This window comes from Erythrolamprus reginae, chromosome 7 (assembly GCF_031021105.1).
Source record: "Erythrolamprus reginae isolate rEryReg1 chromosome 7, rEryReg1.hap1, whole genome shotgun sequence".
NCBI classification, from domain to species: Eukaryota; Metazoa; Chordata; class Lepidosauria; order Squamata; family Dipsadidae; genus Erythrolamprus; species Erythrolamprus reginae.
The window spans coordinates 72,466,765-72,485,178 of NC_091956.1; the positions used below are offsets into that span (position 1 = coordinate 72,466,765).

General features: G+C 37.3%; 1 protein-coding gene across 3 annotated transcripts in view; it reads right to left on the reverse strand.

Moving 5' to 3' along the window:
- Window positions 1-18,414, reverse strand: part of SH3D19 (SH3 domain containing 19) — an 88,272-nt gene that overhangs the window by 41,954 nt on the left and 27,904 nt on the right. For 2 of the 3 annotated variants that reach the window (XM_070757816.1, XM_070757817.1), the window contains exons 3-6: window positions 13,376-13,416; window positions 3,226-3,266; window positions 2,187-2,229; window positions 372-519 (exon numbers count right to left, since the gene is read on the reverse strand). In XM_070757816.1, coding sequence (XP_070613917.1) covers window positions 372-519; window positions 2,187-2,229; window positions 3,226-3,241 — 207 coding nt within the window. In that variant the 5' untranslated portion in view covers window positions 3,242-3,266; window positions 13,376-13,416. The remainder of the gene's footprint in view (window positions 1-371; window positions 520-2,186; window positions 2,230-3,225; window positions 3,267-13,375; window positions 13,417-18,414) is intronic. The other variant, XM_070757815.1, reaches the window with a different exon arrangement.

Sequence of the window (18,414 nt, forward strand, 5' to 3'; positions counted from 1 at the left end):
TGGATTGTGACATGCTGTTTTTATCATTGTTGTTAGCTGCCCCGAGTCTACGGAGAGGGGCGGCATACAAATCCAATAAATTATTATTATTATTATTATTATAGTTATCTCTCGAGGAGCAACTTTCTGAAGAATTTATGGCAATCTCAAGTTCTCTTCTTGTTCAGAGAGGAATTTCAAAACCAATCTACAGCACCTGCTGTCTTTTTATTATGTCATAATCATCAGTTCTATTTTTTGCCTCTTACAGTTTGCCATTTCTTCTCCTGAATTCACTGTTTATGAATTCTGATACTACAATTATTTCACTACATTATAATGCTCAAACAAACATCAACTTGAACCCAGAAGGAAATCCTGTGCTCCCTCACCTCTGCTGCAACAATTTCAGTGGTTCTCCAAGGCGTCTGGCTATGAGTTGACTGGAACAGTAGCCCTTGTTGAGGGACACGGTTCCCACCTGGAAACCAGGAGGATGGTCCAAGTGGCTCAGCTGCAACTATTGTGATTTCAGGACGTCTGGATGTGCGGGAAAAGAATAGGACCAAATTCAGTAATTTATGATTACACAGTATTTGGAAAGTGATTGGAATTTTCTAATTCAGTTGCTGGGAAACATTTTTTTCTCATTCTTCAACACATTAATGCCCATAGATAAGTCCATTTACCCCCTTGTGTTTTTGTTGCCTATCTAAGAGTCCAATAAAATCTCCAACATTCTTATAATTGTCAAGAATTCCATTTTTGAAATATCCATAAATTTGCTTTAAACATGGTTATCCATGCTTTTGGTTTGCCCATACCACATTGAAGAAATGTCTTGAGCTGCGTATAAAATATGTAATATTGTTAAATATTATTATTATTATTATTATTATTATTATTAATTAGATTTGTATGCCGCCCTTCTCCGAAGACTCGGGGCGGCATACAAATCTAATAACAATAATAATAATAATAAACGATATTACATATTTTATACGCAGCTCAAGACATTAATGCAAATGAACAACAAACTTCATTTATAAACTTCATTTATTTTTCCATATGTTTTATTACTTTGTGGAGCTGCATTAGTAGCTGTCCCACAATATATAAGGTTGGCCATGCATGCTCTAAATAATCAGCCAACATAATTTGGGGCATTTAAGGCGTGAACTGCCATATCATATAAAATATTGTAGAGTCCCAAAAAAATCTATTATATTCTGTATAATCAGTCTCAATGGACATGATCTATCCCTTTGTAATAATAGCATCCGTTCTCATAGCAACCCTAGCTACTTTTCCCAATATTTTGGAAAATGATAGTCACTTGTCTTCTATCAAGGATGTAATTCTTAATTTATTATAAGCTTTTAATATCAATATTCATTTTAGTTGAATATTCATTATATATGGAGTTTTTAATGCTTTTATTAATTTGCATAATTCTTTTAAAGTAATTTAGATTTCTTTTATATATTGTTGCATTTATAATATTGTACGTTGCCCTGAGTCGCTTTGAGAAGGGCGGCAGAGAAATCTAATAATAAATAAATAAGTAAGTCAGTAAGTAAGTTTCGTAAACTACTCAAGACTCACCTATACCGCCAGGCATGGGGGAGTTGAGACACCTTTCTCCCAGGCTTTTTTTATACTTTGTTTTATGATTAGTATGAATGTGCTCTTTGGTTTTTTAAATAATGATAGGGTTTTATATGTTTTTAATATTAGATTTGTTCTACTGCTATATTGTTTTTATTACTGTTGTGAGCCGCCCCGAGTCTCCGGAGGGGGCGGCATACAAATCTAATAAATAATAATAATAATAATAATAATAATAAATAATCTAATTTTTATTATGTTTTAATCGCTAGATGCTATCTTTATTGCTGAAGAATCAGTCAGAAAGAGTAGAAATTAAATAAATAAAAGAACAAAGCACTTGAAACTTTGTATGATCCCAAGTATCTTTTTAAGTTAACGCAGTCCAGTGAATATGCCACATGGATTTTAAAATACAATTTCCAAAGAAAACATAGTTAAATCTACGGTATTTATTAACTCATTTTAAACACATGTAATAAAAGATACCAATGCAACATTTAGATACTCTATAACAGCATTTTCATTTATATAAGTTACTTCTTACACTAAATTTATTGGTAGAATAATTACAAATGAAGGAGTGATTATTGCCATACCTTCTTTCTCTTTGCTGTTCACTGTGATAAGTTGTCCGAGAAGCTAGGTTTTTAAAAAACAACAACACAACAATAATTAATTTTTTATCACTGCTAACATAATACTTAAATGTATGTTTCCCAAAATTCTTCAGACATTATTACTATCCATAGATGCTTATTAAAAATAATTATTTAATTAAAAACACATGATTAAAGTGTTTTTGAGTCCAGCATTTGATCAGCATCTTCTTACGACTCTGAGATTAAGGAAATTTCATTAGACATACCTTATATAGCTCATGAGACAATATGTAGAGAATTCAAAATTAGTCCAACGATATTAAACTATAAGTATACTGTACATGGTTGGTTTCTTAAAGTCTTTAACATTCACATATACCTGATTTGACTTCATTTTAGTACAAACAAAGGCAAAAGATCTGATATGAGAAATATCCACACGGTCAATCAAACTATATGGACTTTAGGTTAGCATTATTAAGTGAGCCACGTCTGGTTTATAAACCAGAAATTACTTAGTGATCCATCATATATATATTCATCAAGTTTTACTACAATCATCATCATATATATTCATCAGATTTGAACCAAAAGAATATGTAATTAGCTCCATCAATTATTTTCTACTTTTCACGCCTGCGCTTTCAAATGAGAAGCAAAAAGTGATCTAGGCATTTTCAGTAATACCATAATTCCAAGCATAACCTCAGTAAGATTCAAGCAATATTACTACTAATAAAAAAATTAATGCTTATGTTAGGTAGTTATATTAGAGCACATTTCATTATGTAAAATGATTTAACTATAGATTTTCTCATGATAAATCTTATTAAAATAACTGAAATCTTATTTGAATGGAAATATTTGCATTTATCGTACATCATTAAAACAATAGCAAATTAGAAGGAATATTCTCCAGATTAAAATGAGTTAGCGGGAAATCTTGTTTGATTAAGCAGCAGCAAATTATTCCTAATTGCACCATTTAAAATTTATAGAAGCTAAGCACCAGGTGGGGAAGTGAGAAAAGACATACCTCTTCTACGGGGCATATTTGAAGTGCACTATTCATGAGTGCTAAAGGAGAAAAAGAAGGGTTACAGTAGAAGATAAAGAAAGAGAAAAAAGAACAAACCAGGTGAACAGTAAAGATCCATTAGATTGTCTTTGTTAGTCAGATAAGGGTATCATAGTATGTTTTCCCCAAAAAATGAACTCCGGGAGTGTTTTAAATGCCAGTTTTAACATTCAAATTTGGTTTTAAAAAGGAGGGGGGTAAATAACCATCCACTTTATAGTGTTTCTATTTAAACAACGGAATTAAACAATTAAATGTCCTTATTTTAAAGTTGTTGGCACTTTCTTTTCCTGATTCTTTAACTGAAGATAGTAGAACTACTCAAAACGCCCATATTCTACAATGGCAAAATGTTGTTTTGATTTTTCCGTCTTAGTAAACATAAATTTTGCAACAGATAATCATGTTTCCTTATTCATGACTTTTTCTGGGAAAAACACAAGCTCCTTTTATACTCTCCTTCAGTTTCAGAGGACAGGATTTTTGCAAAATAGCCAGCACCTGTAGCCCAGCAATGTGTGGCTATAAAAGCTGAGTAGAAACACAGCTCAGTATAGAAACATAGAAACATAGAAGACTGACGGCAGAAAAAGACCTCATGGTCCATCTGGTCTGCCCTTATACTATTTTCTGTATTTTATCTTAGGATGGATATACAGTGATACCTTGTCTTACAAACTTAATTGGTTCCGGGGCGAGGTTCTTAAGGTGAAAAGTTTGTAAGATGAAACAATGTTTCCCATAGGAATCAATGGAAAAGCGATTAATGCGTGCAAGCCCAAAATTCACCCCTTTTGCCAGCCGAAGCGCCCGTTTTTGCGCTGCGGGAATTCCCCTGAGGCTCCCCTCCATGGGAAACCCCACCTCCGAACTTCTGTGTGTTTGAGATGTTGCAGGGGAATCCCAGCATCGCAAAAACAAGCGCTTTGCTGGCAACGGAAGTCTGGAGGTGGGGTTTCCCAGCAAAGGGAGCATCAGTGAAATCGCAGCATCGCAAAAACACTGAAGTCCTCGAAACCCCACCTCTGGACCTCTGTGGTTTTTTTGTTGTTGCGATTTCACTGAGGCTCCCCTCGCTGGGAAACCCCACCTTCGGACTTCCGTTGCCAGCGAAGTGCCCGTTTTTGTGCTGCTGGGATTCTCCTGCTGGGATTCCCCTGCAGCATCACAAAAACATGGAAGTCCGGAGGTGGGGTTTCCCAGCTGTGGCGGTGGGTTTGTAAGGTGAAAATAGTTTGTAAGAAGAGGCAAAAAAATCTTAAACCTCGGGTTTGTATCTCGAAAGGTTTGTATGACAAGGCGTTTGTACAAACGCCTCGTCATACAAACTTTTCGAGATACAAACCCGGGGTTTAAGATTGTTTTGCCTCTTCTTACAAACTATTTTCACCTTACAAACCCACCGCCGCCGCTGGGATGGCCCACCTCCGGACTTCCGTTGCCAGCGAAGCACCCGTTTTTGTGCTGCTGGGATTCCCCTGAGGCTCCCGTCCATGGGAAACCCCACCTCTGGACTTCCGTTGCCAGTGAAGTGCTCATTTTTGCGATGCTGGGATTCCCCTGCAGCATCGCAAAAACAAAGAAGTCCGGAGGTGGGATTTCCCTTGGAGGGGAGCCTCAGGGAAATCCCAGCAGCAGAAAAATGGGCGCTTCGGCTGGCAAAAGGGGTGAATTTTGGGCTTGCACACATTAATCGCTTTTCCATTGATTCCTATGGGAAACACTGTTTCGTCTTACAAACTTTTCACCTTAAGAACCTCATCCCGGAATCAATTAAGTTTGTAAGACAAGGTATCACTGTATGTTTATCCCAGGCATGTTTAAATTCAGTTACTGTGGATTTAAACATGCCTGGGATAATCATAGTATGATGGTATTGGCATGGGAATTAGAGGAAAGATAGTTTGTGCTCATTTGGAAAACTAAAACAGCCTGAAGCAGCCTAAAAAGCCAATGGAAGTAGGGTTTAAATAAGGAAGTCATGTACAGGTGAAACTAAAAAAATCATGCAAAAGTTCATTTATTTCCGTAATTTATTTATTATTTATTTATTATTTGGATTTGTATGCCGCCCCTCTCCGAAGACTCGGGGCGGCTCACAACAAGTGTAAAAGTAATGCAACTTAAATCGTGAAACGCAATATATGAGGGAGACTCACTACATGAAAGGCAAGATAATTCAAGCCATGGTTTGTCAAAATTGTCGGGTACAGCTCATGAAAATCCCAAACCCACCACCTCCGAAAATTAGAACATTACATGCAATCAGTAAAACAAGGACTATACCAGTGATGGTGAACTTTTTTTTCTTTGGGTGCCGAAAGAGCATGTGGGCGTGCTATCGCGTATGCGGGAGTGCCCACACCCGTAATTCATTGCCTGGGAAGGGCGAAAACAGGTTCTCCCATCCCCGGATGGAACAGGCTGGAAATGGCCTGTTTTCTGATTTCTGTTGGGCCCAGTAGGCTCGTGTTTCAGCCTCCCCAAGCTCCAGAGGCTTCCCTGAAGCTGGGGAAGGGTAGAAACACCCTCCCTGATCCCCCCTGGAGGCTTTCTGTAAGCCAAAAACGCCTTCCCAGAGCCTCTGTACGAGCCAAAAATCAGCTGGCCGGCACACACATGCACGTTGGAGCTAAGCTAGGATAGTGGCTCGCATGCCAGCAGATATAGCTCGGTGTGCCACCTGTGGCACCCGTGCCATAGGTTCACCATCACTAGACTATACATAGAACAATATTGGACCTCTGAAAAGTATAACCGCCTGCTACCACACGAATCCCAGCGGCCGATAAGGTCCCACAGAGTTGGCCTTCTCCGGCTCCCGTCGACTAAACAATGTCGTTTGGTGGGCCCCAGGGGAGGAGCCTTCTCTGTGGCGGCCCCGGCCCTCAACTCCCCCTGGAGATTAGAACTGCTCCCACCCTCCTTGTCTTCCGTAAACTACTTAAGACCCACCTATACCGCCAGGCATGGGGGATTTGAGACACCTTTCCCCCAGGCTTATTATAATTTAGGTTTGGTATGTATGTGCGGTTTGGTTTTTAATTATGATAGGGTTTTTAGTTTTTTTTAATATTGGATTTGTGCCAGTATAATATTGTTTTTATTGTTGTTGTGAGCCGCCCCAAGTCTTCGGAGAGGGGCGGCATACAAATCTAATAAATTATTATTATTATTATTATTATTATCATGCATGTGTAATAAGTACTTGGTTTGGGCCCCTTTTGTAGCAATTGCTGCCTCAATGTGGTGTGGCATGGAAGCTATCAGCCTGTGGCACTGCTGAAGTTTTATGGAAGACCAGGATGCTTCAATAGTGGCCTTCAGCTCTTCTGCTTTGTTTAGTCTCATGTTTCTCATCTTTCCCTTCGCAATGCCCCATAGATTCTCTATGGGGTTCAAGTCAGGTGAGTTTGCTGGCCAATCAAGCACAGTAATCCCATGGTCACTGAACCAGGTTTTGATGCTTTTGGCAGTATGGGCAAGTGCCAAGTCCTGCTGGAAAATGAAGTCAGCATCCCCACAAAGCTCGCATGCAGAAGGAAGCATGAAGTGCTCCAAAATCTCCTGGTAGATGGCTGCATTGATCCTGGACTTAATAAAGTACAGTGGACTAAGAGCAGCGAATGACATAGCTCTCCAAATCAACACAGGCGGTGGAAACTTCACACTGGACTTCAAGCATCTTCAGTGTGTGCCTCTCCATTCTTTGGGTCCTTGGTTTCAAACGGAATTGCAAAAGTTTCCACAGTCTGTGTTGATTTGGGGAGCCATGTCATCTGCTGGTGTTGGTCCACTGTGCTTGATTGGCCAACAAACTCGCCTGACCTGAACCCCATAGACAATGAGCCGGGGTGGTGCAGCAGGTAGAGTGCTGTACTGCAGGCCACCGAAGCTGACTTATAGATCTGAAGGTCAGCGGTTCAAATCTCATCACCGGCTCAAGGTTGACACAGCCTTCCATCCTTCCGAGGTGGACCCGGATTGTAGGAGCAATAGCCTAGCTCTGTTAAAAAAAGTGCTGTTGCTAACATGTTGTAAGCCGCCCTGAGTAAGGAGAAGGGTGGCATAAAAATCAATCAAACAAACAAACAAAGAAATAAACAAACAAACAAACAAACAAACAAACAAATCTATGGGGCATTGCCAAGAGAAAAATGAGAGACATCAGACCGAACAATGCAGAAGAGTTGAAGCATCCTAGTCTTCCATAACACCTCAGCGGTGCCCAAGCTGATAGCTTCCATGCCATACCGCATTGAGGCAGTAATTGCTGCAAAAGGGGCCCAAACCAAATACTGATTACATATGCATGCTTATACTTTTCAGAGATCCGATATTGTTCTATGTACAATCCTTGTTTTATTGATTGCATGTAATATTCTAATTTTCTGAGATGGTGGATTTGGGGTTCCCCTGAGCTGTACCCCATAATTACAATTATGATAAATCATGGCTTGAACTATCTTGCCTAGCATGTAATGAGTCTCTCTCATATACAGTGTTCCCTCGATTTTCGCGGCGGATGCGTTCCAAGACCACCCGCGAAAGTTGAATTTCCGCGAAGTAGAGATGCGGAAGTAAATACAACATTTTTGGCTATGAACAGTATCACAAGCCATCTCTTAACACTTTAAACCCCTAAATTACAATTTCCCATTCCCTTAACAACCATTTACTCACCATTATTACTGGTACTCACCAGTGAATAAGACACTTAGTGATCCTGATATTTATAAACATAATTATTTATTAACAATAATTATTTTTTTGTTATTTATTTACAAAAATTATTAGTTTGGCAACGACACATGACGTCATCGGGCGGGAAAAACCGTGGTATAGGGAAAAAAACCGCCAAGTATTTTTTTAATTAATATTTTTTGAAAAACCGTGGTATAGGCTATTCGCGAAGTTTGGACCCGCGAAAATCGAGGGAACGCTGTATTACGTTTCATCTTTTAAGTTGCATTACTGAAATGAATGAACTTTTGCACGATATTCTAATTTTTTGAGTTTTACCTGTAGTAGTAGTTGTAGTAAAGCTGTAGTAAAATAGCGAAAGAATAATATAGTAAATTGAGTACAGCCTTTGAGTATTGCAGGTGTGTTGCCTAGAAGCCAAGTGGGTTGTATTGGTTCTCTGGGGTTTTGGACATTCAGATAAACATATTTATCTTTGAGAAGCACAATCTCTCTTTTGTTATTATCATAATCTATCACTGCATTTAAAAGATAACAGCTTACTAGGCTTCATCTAAATCTGAAGATAAGGAACCTCACAGAAAATTTTCAGTCAAGATCCATACATAAATAATTTCTGCTTGCAAACAAAATCTCCTTTTCCATTGAAGTCATATAGTCTTAGCTGAAATTTCTTTTGAGAATTTCTTGAGTTTAAAAAGCTTTCTAGCAGTGCGATAAGGATCTCTGGGGCAATAGATTGTTATGCTGGGTGTGGAGAGAAAGTGACCAAGCAAGAAAAATGATTGTTTGTAGATAAACTATACATAAGGAAAACATTCTTTCTATTCTAAAGAAAAGGAAACAAGTATATAGGGAGCAATACAACAATTTTAGTATTTGCTCAAATGTTTATCTGTACATATGCTCACTTCCAATGCATATAATTGTTTTTCCTGAAATATTTTCCCAATTAAGGGAACACATGAAACAGATACAAATTTCATTAATACAGACAAACAATTTTAGAACTGTTAATGTCATTAACAGTTATCCTAATAATATCTTCTAAAAAAACCTCTGATCCTGAGAAACTTTGGTTCTTCTCTTTAATTTAATGCCCCCCTCTCCAAAAGTTGGGGAAAAGTTACTTTGATTGGAAAATTGGAAAAAATGGTTACGGGAAATATGAAAAGCATTTTAGTAAAATTATATATTGTATATATATGTCACATGATTTTTTGCTGAATTTGAAAATTAAGGGAGACTAGGATAGATCTATTTCGGCCTTATTTTGGCCTCATCAGCTAGCCATACCCACTGGGACTTGAACCTGCAACCTTTGCCTTGTAAGGCAGAGAATTATCGTCTAGGCTACAGTATCCAATCCCTTCAATATACAATATACAATACATATATAGATATATACACACAGTATATGACAATTCCGTATAAGTAACAATGTTAGTTTGAAGCAAAAGAATGTGAGAAAAATTTGACAAAAATGCTTAAGGGTAAATGGGTGAAAAGGAAGTGAAACAGTATTTGTTTGTCATACTCAATTTAGTCCACTACCTATTTATATTATCTAAAACATTACATATAATTTATCATTAAGCCTGAATTAACATAGTTATACTACTTCAAATAGTATATTTGTCAGTTATTACAATGCAAATAATAGCATGAAAGTTGGGCTTGTCAGACAGTATGTGACTTCTGAGCTATCTATCTATTCTATCTTGCTAAGGTTCTGTTGTGGTTAGCTCTGGCCCAGCTCCTGCCCCAAGGACTGTGGATGTGGGGGAGACATCCACATGCTGCAGGCCTGTTTTGCCCCCGGTGGAATCTGCTGATGAACGCTCCTCTGACCAAGAAGACATGAGTGACAGGGAGGAGGAGAGTGTGGCAGACAGCTCAGAAGGAGATCAATTATCTAGCTCCTCCTTGGATTCGGAACAAAAGTTAATGATACAGCCACGCATGCGGAGAGCGATGCATAGGCAACAACAACTGAGAGATTATTATCAAAGAAAATGAGGCCACCTGTGGTTGGGTGGGGCTGTGGTCATTAGTGAGGCTGCTATAAATAGCAGCCTGTGGGTTTGGCCATTGTGGAGGATTATCTGATCCTTGTGTTTCGTGACTGCTTTACTGACTTTGACCTTTTGTGTGCTGATTTTTTCCCGCTTTGAAACTAAAGCAGAACAAAGTGTGTTTCACTTTGTGAAAGAAGAAGGACTGTGAATTGCCTCACAGCTGCAAGCTAAGTATCACAGAACTGATAAGGGACTTTTGCTATACCAAAAGAGGGCTTGGTTTAAGTGAATTTTCATTATAAAGAACATTGTTTTGAATTTTCAAACGTGTGTGTGTCTGAAATTTGTACCTGTGAATTTTTGGGAGGATTCTACCAGAGAGCCCGACAGAACAGGTTCCAAGCCTCACAGTTTTCAGACAACAGGTCAGCATGCCACATCTCTCAAGTGGCCTGGGGTAGATAGATAAGGCAGCCCTCCCTCATCCACTATGCTTGTGCACAATTCTGGAACTCTCAGCTCCTATTGGAAAAGCCGGTGAAACCTGTACTCAGGGGTAGCCTTCATCTAGCTGCAGCTAGCCTACCATGTTCTACTCTCTGGAGCCAGAAATACAGGCAACAATTGCTCACACCATCATTTCACTACTGGAATACTATTATACGTTCTACATGGGACTGCCTTTGAAGATCATCCCAATACTACCACTGATGCAGATTTTGACTACGCACATGCTAAAGGGATTACAAGCAAAGTTCTACAGCACCAATTACAGTGGATACCGTTCTGTTTCTGGTTGCAGTTCAAGGTGCTACTTATCACTTTTAAAGTCTTCATGGCTAGAAGCCTGGTTATCTGTTGAATAAACATAGAAACATAGAAGACTGACGGCAGAAAAAGACCTCATGGTCCATCTAGTCTGCCCTTATACTATTTTCTGTATTTTATCTTAGGATGGATATATGTTTATCCCAGGCATGTTTAAATTCAGTTACTGTGGATTTATGTACCACGTCTGCTGGAAGTTTGTTCCAAGGATCTACTACTCTTTCAGTAAAATAATATTTTCTCATGTTGCTTTTGATCTTTCCCCCAACTGGTAGAACGAATCCATCCAATCAAAGCATTCATGCAGAGAACATTTGCTCAGAGGTCCAACCCATATGAAATATAATGGGAAAACACTGAGAAGCAAGCATTTTCTGTAGGGGATCTGTTGAACATAAAAGGGGTCCCCAATCAGGCAACATGGGGAGGCAGCCCCCCCACCCCCATCCACTGAAAAACCATCCTCCGTGGAATCATTTCCTGGCATCCAAAAGGTTGGGGGGGGGGAGTTGGTTGCTAGAGTAGGACACCATATCATAACATACATGATTTGTGCCTGGATCTTCACAACCTTTATTTATTTATTTGTTTTATTTATTTATTTAATGTATTTAATGTATTTAATTTAACTTAATTTAACTTAATTTAATTTACTTACATACTTACTTACTTACTTACTTACTTATTTATTCGATTTTTGTGCCGCCCTTCTCCTTAGACTCAGAGCGACTTACAACATATTAGCAATAGCACTTTTTAACAGGGCCAGCATATTGCCCCCACAATCCGGGTCCTCACTTTACCCACCTCGGAAGGATGAGTCAACCTTGAGCCGGTGATGAGATTTGAAACGCTGACCTACGTATCTACAGTCAGCTTCAGTGGCCTGCAGTACAGCACTCTACCTGCTGCGCCACCCCGGCTCTTGGTGAACAATGGTGGTGTTCATAGTTCCCTCTAAGCTGAGCAGTGAGCAATCGCTCACTTAAAAATCATCATCAACTCAGAGTTTTCCAAACCTGCCCAGAAGCCGAGAGGGAAAGAGTGAGAGGGAAGGAGAGAGAGAGGAAGAGAGAGAAACAGATAGAAAAAAGAGAGGAAGGAAAAGAGAAAGAAAAAGAATGGGAGTAAGGAAGAGAGAAAGAAAATCAAAATCTAGTTTGAAACTAGCTCAACTATTTAAGTGGCATTTTGATATTGATAGAGTTCCCCTATTATGAGCTCACTCTTATAGACACACAGTACAGTATTTTATTTTGAAATTCTCTGAGGCAAAACAGGGTGGGTTTTTTATTTATTTGTTTGTTTGTTTATTTATTTATTATTTCTGTGCTGCCCAGTCCCGAAGGGACTGCCGCTCAGACACTATACTTTTCCGTCCACCCCCCAAAAAAATTAGAGGGAACACTGGTGGTGTTACTAATAAAGTATACAATTCTTGACTGATTATAATAAGATGTCATTTGTGTTATGGTTATGGTTATGAATTAATGTTTTCATTTACTGTTTGCTATTATGCAAGCTGTTGATACTATAAATAAAGTTATATTTATTCATTTGCTGTTGCTATTACATAAGCTGTTGTTTTATATATAAACTTATATTTATATTTTCTCATAATATAAGCTGTTGATATTGTTAGCTGCTTAGATTTGTACTGATTGAAATGACATAAAAACACCATAAACAAATATTTCAGCTATTCAAATAACTCTAAAATCAAATGAATGCTAATAATATCCCACTATGCTATATCACAATATAATTTACAAGCACTAAATACAATGACATGGTTACAAGGTCATCTAAAAAATAAATTGAATATTGACATTTATTAGACAGAAGAAGCAAGAATCAGATTCTTTTATTTTGGATTCCAGATCAGGTGTGATCATGTAATACTTTTATCAACATGTTTTAATTTTGGTTCAAAATTAAGATTAAACTGTAATTTAGCATTATAATAACAAGCCATAGCAAGTTTTACAACAATTGGGGTTTTTTCTTTACATAGAGAATTTTAGAAAAAGTTTGTTTAGATTAAATTTCCTCATAATCCAAATTCAAAAAAATGTTGGCCAATTTCATATTTTAATATCTTATTTTACTTTACTTATTAACAAAATACGTTGGATGTAACTTACATAACTTTGATAAATTATCATGAATTCTGTTTAAAAGAGCTCAAAAAGAAACAAATTTATCTGTTCAGGTCCCCAAACTTGGCAACCATAAGATTTGTGAACTTCAACTCCCAGTATCAGCTGGCTGGAGAATTCTGGGAGTTTATTTATTTATTTATTAGATTTGTATGCCAAATTTGAAAACCTCTATGTTAAACTATACAAGAATCAGATCATGTATAATGATGATAATCAATCCTGAAATTTGAAATATCTATAACAGAAAGTCCAGGGAAGAAACACAATATATCTGCAAGAGTGAAACAACTTACAAACAATACTAAAAACCAAAGCACCAACAATCTATTTAATGAAAATGTATTCATCTCTTTGGCATTCATCAAATAGATATAACAGACAAAAAAATCTACTTACTTCTTTTGATTGCTGCTTTAATAGATGACAAGGGACCTTGGCTTAAAAGTAGAACAAAAATATAATTACACATTATGCAAAAATATAGATCATCTAGTGGAGAATTATTCAAAAACATTATTTATGGTAGTCCTTGGTGTGAACCATTTATAATGACCACTCAAAATTACAACAGCACTGAGTTTTGACACTGTTTCACACTTAGGACTATTGAAGCATTCCCGTGGTCATGTGATCAAAATTCAAATGCTTAGCAACTGGCATGTATTTATGACAGTTGCCATGTCCCAGGGTCATGTGATCAACTTCTGACAAACAAGTCAATGGGGGAGCCAGAATCACCTAACAATTTTGTTTCTAACATAACAATTGCAGTGATTCACTTAACAACTGTGACAAAAAAGGTAATTAAAATAGGGCAAATTTCACTTAACAATTCCTTGCTTAAGAAATTATTGCAAATGAGCAGATTTGCAGAAAAAATTGTAGATTTTGTACATTCTTCACTGATTGACTGAAACTAATTATGGAAAGGAGAATACTATAGAACCTCATGCCTATAGGAAAACATTGTTATTATCAATTTATCAGTTATTTCAGGATAATGGTATTATACAGGCAATTGTTTCTATGCACCAAAATTAGAAATATGGACAGAAGTGATGCTTTTAGTACTAACACTAAATTGGTATACACTGTATACTGTATGTAGTTGTAGTATAGATTGATTGGTTATGCTTTATTATTGTAAAAACCCAGTTTTCATGGTTTGTGGCTAACAATACATTTTGAGTTTTTTGTTTTGATTTGTTTTTCCCTGTGTATATGTATGTGTGCACGTACATGTGTTTTTACAGACACACACATACACAATTTTACTATATTTTGACTATATTTGGGATATAGTCCAAAATCCAGAAACCAATTTAGGACAATGAGAATCATCACATATACACAATTTTACTATATTTTGACTATATTTGGGATATAGTCCAAAATCCAGAAACCAATTTAGGACAATGAGAATCATCACATATACACAAATTCTGATGCTCCAAATCAATTATTTCCAGCAGCTTAGATTTATAGGTGAAGATTATGAACAATAAAAAGGAGGAATGTTAAGTTCAACTATATGCCGCCCCAAGTCCTCCGAGAAATCCAATAAAAAAATAAATTTGTCAAGGGATAAACTTTGTTTGATATTTCTGGTAACTCTTAAAAGACTTTTTGATGTCTATGATTGAAAAGAATATGATTTCTGGATTGTGTTTAAATGAAGTTTGGTTTCGAGGAGGATTTTTAAAAAATTTGTAACATTAAAATAGGTAGAAAAATGTGTACAGTATATTAGTTTATGTCAGTGTGATGAAGGTTGAAAACTGCTTTTTATTATTTTTGTTGCTTTTTATTTGTTTTCTCTTTTTTCTTTTTCTATACCTTCTGTCCTTTTTTATCTTCTAGTTTGCATTTGTTTTAACTATGTTTATTATTAAAACTTCAATAAAATTATTAAATTAGAATCCTTCCTATACTCGGACCTTAACCCATCCAGGGGCTGATAAATGGAGAAAGTAATTTATTTACTTTCTCCATTTATTTTACATATATTTTATATTTTATAAAATATATTTTATGTTCTGTTGTTTTAATATGTACAGCTTATCTACTGCATTTTGACCTTTAGCAAAAAATAAAAATAAAAAATAAAAAGCAGCCTTAGAAAAGTATAAACAATAAAGCAGCTGTCACCCACAAACATTTAGTTTCTCTAGTTATTGTTAAAGCAATAGATTACACATAATTATTGGAAAAAATCTATGAAACATTATTTCAAAAATTTAGAGGGCAATTTTAGCACAGGCAAGAAGTTAATATTTCTGGTTGCTGAAATCCACATAATACAATGTTGACATATTATGATTCTCTTTCCCTTTCTATCTTTTTATCCTGAAATATATTTCAAATTAACCTAAAGATGTGAGAGCTTCATTCTTCCACAAAATTGATCTCTATAATTTTATTGTGCTTCGGTAATGAAGTCTAACTACAAACAGATTAATGCACATACTATGAAGAATAATAATACAGGAGGTTATACATTACCTAAGAATGACAGGCAATAAGTCTAGCAATTGTAGTAGAACTTTTTTTTACGTTTTACTTTCTATTTTCCTATTCCATGCACCATATCGCTACAGCAACCCTACTGATCCTTAAGTCCATCAAGAGAGAAGAGAGGCAACCCTTCTCACTTTACAGCTTCTAAGCTTTTTAAAAATCTGAGATGACTTGCTCAGCAACTCAAGAAGTGAAGGCAAATAATAAGAGTATCCCTTGAGGCATGCTTTCTACTATAATTTTGAAGATTCCTGCTCTGAATAGGAACAAACAACCCCTTCTCTTGTTAAGGACAATAGAGAGAACTGACAAAAAAGAATGTTTTTGTACAAATTTCTAAAGTGAGAAAAATAATTTTTATAGGCATCATGAAATCTACTAAATGTGATAGAGGTTGTTTCTAAAATGATGCTCATGAAAGGACCTGTAATCTTTTTTGTCACCTGTTGTCAACAACAACACATGCTTGCTATAACTGTTGCAATTATCTAAGCTCTTAATTCCCAAGCACAAACCAGAATACAGGAGGAAAAAACATCATGAAAGCATTATAAGAACATTATAATAACAGAGGAGGTTAAAAATCCTATAAGTCTATTATCTCACACAGGAGTGAATCACTGGCTTGTTTTCTGGATCTTCAGCTATTTATCATTTTAAATAATTACTATGAGAATATTAATGATGAATTATCCTTCACCATATTAGTTTTGTTCTTAAATAGTAGCTCTATCAGATGGACAAATTAGTTTGAAGTTTCAATATGAAACTAAGGCACAACATTGTATATTTCAACATTCAATATCTCCGGGACTGCCTTCTGCCGCACGAATCCCAGCGACCAGTTAGATCCCACAGAGTTGGCCTTCTCCGGGTCCCGTTGACTAAACAATGTCGTTTGGCGGGACCCAGGGGAAGAGCCTTCTCTGTGGCAGCCCCGACCCTCTGGAACCAACTCCTCCCAGATATCAGAATTGCCCCCACCCTCCTGGCCTTTTGCAAGCTCCTGAAAACCCACCTCTGTCGTCAGGAATGGGGGAACTGAGATATGCCCTTCCCCCTAGGCCTATACAATTTATGCATGGTATGTTTGTGTGTATGTTTGGTTGTCTTTTAAATTAGGGTCTTTTAAATTATTTTAAATATTACATTTGTTATATGATGTTTCACTGTTGTTGTTAGCCGCCCCGAGTCTGCGGAGAGGGGCGGCATACAAATCTAATTAATAAATTAATAAATTAATTAATTGTATAACATTAGGATAAAAAATTAAATTAAATTAAATCATTGTGAGCTCCAATATAACAAAAGTGAATAGCAACAGATTTTTTGGTTAAAGCATTAATGCTATAAAACAAATGTTTTTTCGAAATTAGCTTTGTGGATCACAATTTTAAACAATTTTAATACTTAAGACTTCACACTTTAAGTGTTTAAGATCCAGGGAACTCATTCCCGGTGTTTATATATATATATATTTTGTACTACAAATAATTTTAAGATGATCAAATCTTTATAAAAGGAAGAATCTCTTCTACAAAAACATTATCTTTCTGCTCAGTAACAGCTTGTTCCAAATTTTCCATGACTCAATTGAGTTACACCCTCTATACATTTTGAAGTACAAACTTGTAAGAGTGGTCATTTAAGAATGTACAATGTGCAGACATTTTCAATTAGTGTGATAACAACCACACCTCTTCTAAACGTGTCTTTCCAAATGCAGTAATATAGTACGCACAGCTATAGTAACAAAAATTTTAATGTTATCCTGTTGCTAATTTATTTATTTATTTATTATTTAGATTTGTATGCCGCCCCTCTCCGTGAACTCGGGGCGGCTCACAACAGGCATAAACAAATCGTACAAATCCAAATAGATTCAAATAAATTTAAATATTTAAAAAAGTTTTAAAAAGAACCCCGATATACTAACAAGCACACACACAAACATACCATACGTAAATTGTACGTGCCCGGGGGAGATGTTTCAGTTCCCCCATGCCTGACGACAAAGGTGGGTTTTAAGAACTTTACGGAAGGCAGGGAGAGTAGGGGCAGTTCTAATCTTGGTTCCAGAGTCGGGGCCGCCACAGAGAAGGCTCTTCCCCTGGGGCCCGCCAACCGACATTGTTTAGTTGACAGGACCCGGAGAAGGCCCACTCTGTGGGACCTAATCGGTCGCTGGGATTCGTGATTACATTTCTGCTACATTACAATGAAGAAAACAATACTTGTTTATATCCTAACCCAACTCTCTTACATCCTAATCCCGTGATGGCGAGCCTGTGGCACGTATACCACAAGTGGGACACGGAGCCCTCTCTGCAGGCACATGAGCCACTGAGCAGCTCAGCTCCACTGCACATATGCGAGTGCCTCCTGCTGGCCTCCTGGGGTCAGACAAGCTCATGGTTTCTCCTCACTTTGTGAGGCCTGTGCCTTCCCAGATTTCTTGAGATTCCACCCCAGTGCTGTTTGGGCCTGTAAGGCTTTTCTCCTCTCCCAACTCTGTTTGGGGATGGGAGGTTCCCCCCCCCTTCCCAGCTCTGTTTGGGGAAATAGGTTTATCCCACCCCCCAGCTCCATTTGGGGAAAGAGGCTTTTCCCCTTTCCAGCTCTGATTGGGGAATTCTGGGAGTTGAAGTCCAAATATCTTCAAGTTGCCAAGGTTGGGAAGCACTGGTCTAAGGGGAAAATGTTGGGGATTGGGGGTTGACACCACAAAATTAATTGTTGCAAATTACAAAGATGACATGTAAAGCAAGCCCCCACAACCGCTGGGTTGTGGCCCACCACCAGGCCTACGCCCATTCAAAACCAGGATGTGAGAGTGGTGGGTGCTTGTGCATGCCACTCCACTTGCACAGGCGGCAGACACTCACATGCGAAGCTCCATTTGCGTGAGCAAAGGATGC